The following is a 10,070-nucleotide window of genomic DNA, read 5'->3' on the forward strand; positions in this document are numbered from 1 at the left end:
TTGTTAGTGCATGGACTTAAGTCTGGATCCTCAGTTGTATTCCTTCAATCAATGTGTCTGTTTTTACACCAGCATCATCCTATTTTTATACCTATAGCTCTGTAGGCCTAACTGGTATAGTCAATGGCTTTTAGGTTAAAAGCCCATGCTACAGGTTACGATAGTGAATAGTAGATCTAAATATATTGCAACCACAGAAAAAATTTGCTCAAATATGAGGCCATAATGGTTTTGTTGTTGTTGTTTGTTTGTTTGTTGTTGTTTTGTTCTTAGCTTATTATACTGCGATGGGACCAGCCTTCTGCCTACAGTTCTTGATTCTGTGCCGTGCTTGACAGTATTTTAGCCCAGGGATCGTTTCGTGGTTTTTAGTTAATATATGCATTTGAGTATTTTAATTACAATCATAATTTTTAATATTTTGTTTTTATTTTATGTGTATGAGTGTATTGCTTGCATGTGTGCATGTGCATAAGTGCTTGCATGCAGTGCTTGTGGAGGTCAGAAGAGGGTGTTGGATCCCCTGAAACTGGAGTTACGGATAGTTGTTAGTCACCATGTGGGTGCTGGGAACTAAACCTGAGTCCTCTGTAAGAGCAGCCAGTGCTCTTAACCACTGAGCCATTATTCCAGCCCTACAGTCATAATTTTTGATAGTTATTACAATTATTTATTTTCTTATATAATATCTAGTTCACGTTCATTAAAGTGGATGACAATAACACTTATAGTATGTTATTTTCTGATTGATATAAAGCTTTATTGTTTCTGATCATTGAAAAGTAGAACTATTCCAGTAGTTAATATATTTTTCTTTCTTTGAAAACACGGGTTTTGAGAGTATTTTAGAAGGGCTTTATGGGCCATGGCTAAATTATTTGCTGATTGACATTAAGTTTTACTGTTTTTTGATCACTGAAAAGTGGAACTATTCCAGTAGTTAATATACTTTTCTCTCTTTGAAAACACAGGTTTTGAGAGTATTTTAGAAGGGCTTTATGGACCACGGCTACGAAGAGACCTCAGTTTATTTGAAGGTAATATTTGAAATTTTATTTAAAATTATAACCTCTAGCCCCATTTAACAAATGAAAAGTGGTTGTTCTAGGCTAGCTATATATTAAACATGAATTTATGGTCTCTTTTCATTTTAGAATATTTTAAATGAATAAAATATTTTAAAGGACTCCAAATATGTCTCATTATATATTTTATTTTAATATATAAATATTTAATATTTAATATTTAAATATATAATTTCTTTTAAAGGCATAGTAACTCCAAATAAAAAGTGTAGTTTTGTCTTCAACTCAGTAATATAGTTTTTATTGTGTCTACTTCATAAATTGCATGTCATAACATATCCTCAAATAGGATTTAAATAAACTACACAAATGTCATATCAATTAAACTAATCCATTTCTAAGTTACTTAGTTAAATTGAGTTAAATAATATGCTCTATAAAATAAGTAAATACTAAATATCTGTGTCACTCCAATTTTATTTATTTTATTTTTTTAAGTTTTTGTACAATAAATATTGTAAGTGTAGCATATTCTCCAGCCCATCCCACCCACCTTTATCTTCACTCCCCTTCCGACTCTCATTAGTCTTCTTTGTTCCTCTAGACAGACAGTTTTACTTCTAACTTTCGTGTCATACGTACATACATCGTTTTGTGTTTCTAAAATCTAGGGACCACAAATGAGAAGAAAATGTATGATATTTGTGTTTCTGAGACTGCCTTAATTTACTTAAAATGATTGAATTCAGATGCATCCATTTTTTTAATGCCATAACTTTATTCTGTTTGGTTGAAAAGTTCCAGTGTTTATACATACCGCATTTTCTTTATTCCCCTCTTATTGGACACCTAGGTTGGTTCTGTAACTCAGCTTTTGTGAATAGTGCTGCAATAACCATTGATTTGCAAGTATCTCTATGATATGTTGACTTGGAGTTCATCAGGTAACTAAGAGTGGTGTAGCTGGGTCAGATGGTTATGTCTATTTTTAGTTTGAGTAATTTCCATACTGGCTTCCATAATTTATTGGAATAGTTCACATTCCCACCAGCAGTGTATAAGGGTCCCTTTTGTCAGCATCCTCACTGGTGTTTGCCACTTGGTTTCTTAAGGACTTATGTTATGATTGAGGTGAGATAGACTGTCAATGTACTTTTGAGTTACATTTCTCTGATGGCTAGTGAGGTGGAACAGTTTTCCTATGTTTAAAGCTATTTGAATTTTATCTTTTGAGAGCTCTCTGTTCATTTCATTAGCCTATTTATTGATTGCGTTGTTTGATTCATTGTTTTGTTTTTTTCAATTCTTTGCCTATTCTGAATATTAATCTACTATCAAGTATATAGTTTACAAATATTTTCTCCCATTCTGTGGTTTGTCTCTTCACTTGACTGTTTCTTTTGCTATACAGAATGTTTTTGTTTTTGTTTTTGTTTTTTTTTTGGAGCTGAAGACCAAACCTAGGGCCAGTGCTCCACCATTGAGCTAAATCCCCAATCCCCAGAACGTTTTTAATGTGTTGTTAATTGTTAACATTATTCCTGAGTGACCAAAGTCCTGTTTTACTTCTTTGGTTAGATTTATTCCAAAGATACCATTTATTTTTTGAGGAAGTTATGAATGAGATCACCCCCCCATTAGCATGTTTGTTATTAGTATACATGAAGACTATTCATTTTTTAATCCTTCCATTTTGTTCAAATTGTTTATGAGTGTAAAAGTTTTCCGGTAGTTTTTAGGGTCTTCTATGTATAGAGTAGGATAATTTGTAAATAAGCTTATATTTACTCCTTCCTTTCCTATTTGTATCTCTCTTATTTTCTTCTCTTCACTTACTACCCTAAGACTTCAGGCAGTATATTGAACAAGAATTGAAACAGTAGACACCATTATCTTGCTCCTGGTTTTGTGTAAATACTTGGAGTGTTTCCTTATTTAGTGTAATGTTAACTGTAGGTTTAGCTGTAGCTTTGTCATATGCAGCTTTTATTATGTTGAGTTCCTTCTTGTCCTAGTCTCTTCATGACTTTTATAATGAAAGGATGCTGGATTTTAAGCAAAGCCATTTCTCATCTATTGAGTTGATCATGTGATTTCTACCTTTGAGTCCATTTATGTACTGCATTTACTTATTTTTATTTTTTTATTGGGGGGAGCTTAGGTATGTTTATTCCTGTGTAAATCATTATTATACCAAATTCTGGACTATCACTACATTCATTATCTGAGTGTGCAATGGCTCCTGGGTGGTTGGTCCTTCCCACTCCGTAGCCTCCTCTCCAGAAGCCCTTCCCTTGCAGACTAGAACAGCGGGGGCCAACACACCTCATCTACTCCCAGCCTTCATCAGTTGCCTGAGTGAGGGACAGAACCCAGGTGACCCATCTTCTGTCTCCCTTCCCATCAGAGGCCATGATTGAGGTAAGAAATCTCTTCAGGAGTGTCCTTGGAGATGATGACCTCAGCCCTGAGCAGCTTTTTGCAAGGTCTTGTCACAGGTACTGGTCCTGTCTTCACAGACCATGTGTTTGCACCCTGAGTCTATGGCTCCCCTGAAAACTCTGGCTCCAGCTGGATTTCTACTTTGATGACTAATGACTACTGTGTGGTTTGATTCCAGATTTCTTCTCCAGTGTCAAGAGATACTCTGCTGGCTAGGTTTTTCGTATATAGTCCGCTCTGAGTTTGCTGAGGGTGTGGTTCACAGAAGTCTTGTGCTGTTTAGTCTTTTTAACATGGTCTCCTGTGGCAACTCTAGTTGGGTGCTAAGTGCCAAAGAAAAGAGAGGTTTCCTGCTGTCTCTGTTCTGTCCACCAGTGCACTGTGCATTCCTTGTCTGGCTCCCCCTTCTTTTTTTGCTTTTTAGAAGTTTGAGTACTGTAAATGCAGTACAAATTTTCTGAGCCTGTTTTTAGCCTTTTACTTCTAGCCATCTGCTTTTGACATTTCCTCTTACAGGGTGTAGGGAACCCCCGAAATCAAGCCAGTCCCCCGAGAATGGACCCTTGACTTTCTCTCCTACTTTGTAAAGTTTTCTATTTTAAGGTGCCATTAAAGCTAGAGATTTTTGAGGGTTACATCTTCTGCTATCCATTTTCCAACTTTCCCCAGTTTGTTTCCTAGAGATTCTGGCAGACCATGCCTGCATGTCAGCTCAAGAAAGCATAGGTTTTAAATAACCACCAGTTAAGTGAGTTTTGGTAAATGGATGCCAAGTTCTATTTACTTTTCGTTTTATTTTTATATTTTATATAGCTTTATTTTTTTTGGTGAAAGACCAGTAAATATTGGGAAGTGACCACAATGTGGCTCTGAATTTACACATTGACTTTGCTTAATCTCTTTTTGTCAGGGTATTTCTTCTAATATCTGAAGAGCTAGAGTTGCTCTTTTCTAGGCAGAAAAGGTGTAGAGAAAACATTGGTTAGAAGTTAGAAAGCAGTTTTATTTTATTTTTTCTTCTACTAAGTTTGAGAAAGTCACTTAAGCTTGTAGCATTACATTTGTAATCTGTAAATCGGGCTTTGTTGATGCCGGTTCTGTGCATCTGTGTCACTCTACGCAGAGAAGTCCTTCATCATAGTTGGTAGTGATGATTTTGTTAATGACTGATAATAGAAAAAGTATTTTAAAATTAAATCAGTGTATTTCTTATTAGGTGTGACCTGGTTTGATTTTCTTTTTAACTGTTCTATCTAAAGGATATCCTAAGTGTTTGTGCCATAGTAATATTACCACCTTGGTTTCAAAGTGTGTCTTTTACTGATAGGCTTTTTCTCATATGTGCCAAAAATAATGACTATTTTGTCTACATAATTTTAGGAGATTTCCTTAAGATTCCTTTATGATTATTTTCATGTGTGTGTTTCTGTATGTGCACGTGTAGGAGATTGAGGGATATGCACATGCTACTGCACACGTGGAGATCAGAGGACAACTTTGGTGCCAGTCCTTGGCTTTTACCTTTTTTGAGACAGGTTTTTTTATTGTTGTTGTTTGCCTCTGCATTGTTAATGCTGTCCGATGAGCTTCTGAGGACTCTGCTGTCTCTGCCTCCCATCTCACTGTAGGAACACTGGGATTACAGACAGCCACTGCCTGGGTTCTGAAAATTCATACTCAGATCCTCAAGCTTGTGTGGCACGTGCTTTACTTATCTACCTAGACTGAATTTTTTTTTCTTTTTTAGTATGAATTTGAAAAATGAGTATATGTATTATTTCTGGATCAGATTTTATTTCCAAATGTTACAACATAATTATAAATGATTCTAAATTTTTCTTTAAAGGTTCATCATCATATTTATTGGGACTTTTTTTTTTTTTTTTTTTGAGATACGGTCCTACTATATAGCTCTGACTGATCCAGAATTCACTATGTAGAACAGGTTTGCATCAGACTCACAGAGATCCACCTGCCTTTGCATCCTGAGTACTGGGCTAAAGGTGTGTGCCACCATGCCTGGCCAAGAACTTACTGTAAAGAACAAAAATTTACCACTAAAGTGAAAATTGAAAATAATTATTTTTAATGATAAAAGCTCATGCTTTTCAAGGGATGAGGTTATTTTACTACAACTCAGGGACCCTGGGATATTATTTGTGCAACATTCCTCAAAAGTCTTACCAGTGTTAAAGCCTAAAAATATACAAGAAAATATATCAAGAAAATAGACTTCCAAAAGATACATATAATGCTTCTTATTAAAGGCTTTTGAAAATAATTACAAATTTATGGAGATTAAATTACACACTACTCTAAAAAGAATGGATTAGGGCTGGAGAGATGGCTCAGTGATTAAAAACACTGGCTGTTCTTACAGAAGACCTGGGTTCTAATCCCAGCACCCACATGGCAGCTAACAACTGTCCGTAACTCCAGTTCCAGGGGGATCTGACAGACTCTTCTGTCCTCTGCGGGCATCGTACGGAACAGGTGCACTTACCTACATGCAGGGAGTACACACATACACATAAAATAAAAGTAGTAAATAAAATATTTTTTTAAAAAAGAATGGATCAAAGAAAAAATCAAGAAAGAAAGAAAAATATTCCTGGAACTAAATGGAAAAGCAAACAATACAACAAAATCTCTGGCACACATTAAAAGCGATCCTAAGAGGGAAATTAAGTTAAAGCTACAACTCAAGAATCTAGAAAAACAAGAACACACAAACTGAAACCCAGCAGATGAGAAGAAATAATAAAAATGAGAGCAGAAATCAGTGAAATAAAAACAAAACAATACAAAGAATCATTGAATCTAAGAACTTGTTCTTTGAAAAGATAAACAGTATAGATAGACCATTAGCCCAGCTAACAAAAAGAAAGCACAAACTCAAATCAAAGTCAAAGGCGAAAAGGGAAACATTGCAACAGGTACCAAAATAATCCAGAATGTTATAAGGGATTACTTTAAAAACCTATAGTGGGGACTGGAGAGATGGCTCAGTGGTTAAGAGCACTGACTACTCTTGTAGAGGCTGTGGGTTCAATTCCCAGCACCTACATATCAGATAACAGCTGTCCATAATTCCAATTCTGCCATCCTTGGGCATTACATGTTATGGGTGCACTTACATACATGCAGGCAATAAGCTCATACACATGAAATGGAAATCAATAAAGCAAAACAAAAAAACCTATACTGTACTAAGTTAGAAAATCAAAAGAAATAGGTGAGTTTCTAGATTCAACAGTACCACCAAAGTTAAAACAAGAAGAGATCAGCAACTTAAATAGACCTATAACAAATAAGGACTTGAGATTAAAACAGTGATACTTAGCCTCCAGAGTAAAAAAATCCCAGGCCCTGATGAACTCACAGCAGAATTTTATCACACCTTCAAAGAAGATCCACAGCCTATACTACTTAAATTATTCAAAAAGGTAGAAACAGAGAGAGAACTCCGACACTCCTTCCACAAAACCAGTATTACTATAATACCAACACTAGACAAAGACACACCTGCACTTACACATACAAACACACGTGCATACAAACACACACCAAAAAAACCCACAGGACATTATACCTAATGAGCATAGATGCAAAAATGCTCAATAAATTCTTGTGAGATTCATACAGACACATATACAAAAGATCATCCACTGAGATCAAATAGGCTTTATTCCAGTGATACAAGAATGATTCCGTATACATTAGTCTCTAAATCCTATAAACAGACTTAAAAGAAGAAATTTACATGATCTCAGTAGATGCAGAAAAGGCCTTTAACAAATACAACATGCCTTCATGAGAAAAGTCCTAGAGGGGATTGGACTGGAGGAAACATACCTCAACATAATTAAGGCTATATGCAACAGACTTACAGCCAACATCATTCTAAATAGAGAAACATTCAAAGCATTCTCATTAAAATCAGGAAAAACATAAAACTGTCCACTGTTCCAGCTACTTTTTAATACGGTGCTTGAAACTCCAGCTAAAGCAATAAGACAAGAGAAGGAAATTAAAGGGGTACTAATTGGATGAGAAGTCAGATTATCTCTATTTGCAGATGATCTGATACAAAAGAGATCTCAAAAATTCCACCAGAAAACTTTTAGAATTTGCAATACTTTAAGAAAATGGCAGGATACAAAATCAATTTGCAGAAATAGTAGCCTTTTTATATACCAGTAAGAAGAGTTGAAGAAAGAGCTCATGGAACAGTCATTCACAATAGCCTCAAAAATAAAGTATCTAGAAATAAGCCTAACCAAAACCTTTAAAGATCTCTACAGTGCCATTAAGAGCTGTGGTATGAAGTTGCAAAAACTCTAACAAAAAAATGAACGCAAAAAAAAAAGAGACCAACCCAGTTCCACCTAATGATCCCCAGGAACCCTCTGGGCATGGTCCCACCCTCACCTCCCTCTGCTTCCCTGGGCTGCACGACCCCCCAGCCTCATTCCTGGACACCTGGGCTGAGCTCTTGACCTGCAGCCACCACTGCTTCCTGGTCCCTTGCATCCAGATGGACCCAGTTCCTTCTCGAGGTCCCCGGGAGCCCGCTGGGCCTGGACGACCCACCTGCCTCTCTCCAGGGTAAGTCTGTCACACCCTCCATGCCTTGACTCCCCCAGCCTCATTCATCTTCCCATCTCCCTTGCCTGTCTCTCCTCCTCGCCTGGGTCCTGTACCATTCCTTGTCTTGGCGCCCCAGACACCGGGGAATGACCACTGCTTCCTGATCCTTTGCATCCAGACCAACCCATTTCCTTGTCTAGATCACCAGGAGCCCTCTGGGCCTGGTCCTGCCCTCACCTCCCTAAGCTTCCCTGGGCTGTACAACCTGCCAGCCTCTTTCCTGGATGCTGGGGCTGACCTTTTGGCTTCCCGATTCTTTGTATCCAGACCAACCCAATTATTCAGTGCAGTGCCCAGGAGCCCTTGGGGCCTTTCCCACCCCCATCTCCCTTTGCATCTCTTGAGTGTCACGGCCACCAGCTACTTGAGATCACCATCTTTCCTGGGCTTTGCTCCCAGGCCAGTCCAACCTCCAAATTCCTGAGGCAGAAATCTTTCCTGGAGGGATCCAGACCTTAGGAGAAAGCCTGAGAGCATCTGATCCTCATCTGAGTTGGGCCTCTGTGGGAACTCCTGAAGACAAAAGCAATCTGGCCACTCCAATATAAAATCAAAAGAGAGAACCAAAAGCTTAGACGAACCAGCATTTTCATGCCCAAAAACTAATCCACAAAGGCACATAAAGTTTACAAAAAGAAGCAGACCTAAACTTGAAGACTTGAGTCTCACACAAGAATCAGAAACTACAAAAGAAATTCACGTGTCAAAATCACAGAGAAAATATAATAACATAAAAAACCAAAATAACATATCCCCACCAAATACGAATAGTCCTCTAGAGGAGTACAATGTGAACCCCCATAGATAATGCAGGACATGGAACTCAAAGGAACAATTATTAACATGATTAAAAAATTCAATGAATTTAAAGAACACACAAACAAAAGAATCAAAGAACTGAAGGAAGATAGGGATAAACTTCTGAATGAATTCAGAAAAGAACTAAAAATACTGAAGAGTGCTCAGGCTGAAATGAAGAAGGAAGTGAAACAATCGGTAAGCCAATGAGAAACAACAGGAGAAAGACCACCAATAGGATGAATGAAATGAAAAACAGAATATCAAGACTGGAAGATAAAGTGGATGAACTGGACCACTCAACCAAAGATTATGAAAAATTTAAGAAAGCACAAGAATGGAATATGCAGGAATTGTGTGACACCATAAAAAGACCAAACTTATGCATCATAGGCATACAGCAAGGAGAAGAATCCCAACATAATGGCATGGATGAGATCTTCAACAGAATCATGGAAGAAAATTTCCCTAAATTAAAGAAAGACATGCCCATACAAATACAAAAAGCATACAGAACACCAAACAGACGGGACCAGAACAGAAACTCTCCACATCACATCATAGTAAAAACACTAAACATACAGAACAGAGACAATACTGAAAGCTGCAAAACAAAGAGACAGTACTGAAAGCTGCAAAACAGAAACAACAAGTCACATATAAAGGAAAACCCATTAGGATAATAGCTGACTTTTCACTGCAAACTATGAAAGCCAGAGGAGCCTGGACCAAAGTAGTCCCAGTTTTAAATGACCAGAGATGCCAATCCAGATTACTATACCTAGCCAAAATGTCTGTTATAGTCAAAGGGGAAAGAAAAATCTTCCTGACCTAAGTAGGCTGAAGGAATTCATGTCCATAGAACCTGCCCTTTGAGAGTTCGGGAAGCAATACAAAGAGCTGAAGAAAGAAATGACTATACCCAAGGGATTGCAGAAAGAAATTCAATGAAGGTATAACTGTGGAAAAGTACAGCTATATCAAGAATGTAAACGGAAATAAAAAATGACAGGACTCAATACTCATCTTTCATTAATAACTTTAAATATCAATGGACTGAACTTCCCAGTCAAAAGATATAGACTAGTTGAATGGATTAAGAAAAAAACCCCATCTTTTTGTTGTCTGCAAGAAACTCATCTCACTTTCAAGGAC

General features: G+C 37.2%; 1 protein-coding gene across 8 annotated transcripts in view; it reads left to right on the plus strand.

Annotated features, from left to right (window-relative positions):
- The window catches only part of Lcorl (ligand dependent nuclear receptor corepressor like), a 212,691-nt gene that overhangs the window by 76,533 nt on the left and 126,088 nt on the right, over positions 1-10,070 (plus strand). For 7 of the 8 annotated variants that reach the window (XM_008826859.3, XM_029560508.1, XM_008826858.2 and 4 more), the window contains exon 2: positions 972-1,037. The exons of the other annotated variant lie outside the window; for it this stretch is intronic. In XM_008826859.3, coding sequence (XP_008825081.1) covers positions 972-1,037 — 66 coding nt within the window. The remainder of the gene's footprint in view (positions 1-971; positions 1,038-10,070) is intronic. 8 annotated transcript variants of the gene reach the window in all.

Source organism: Nannospalax galili, unplaced genomic scaffold (genome assembly GCF_000622305.1).
Source record: "Nannospalax galili isolate Female #2095 unplaced genomic scaffold, S.galili_v1.0 scaffold271, whole genome shotgun sequence".
Taxonomy (NCBI): Eukaryota; Metazoa; Chordata; class Mammalia; order Rodentia; family Spalacidae; genus Nannospalax; species Nannospalax galili.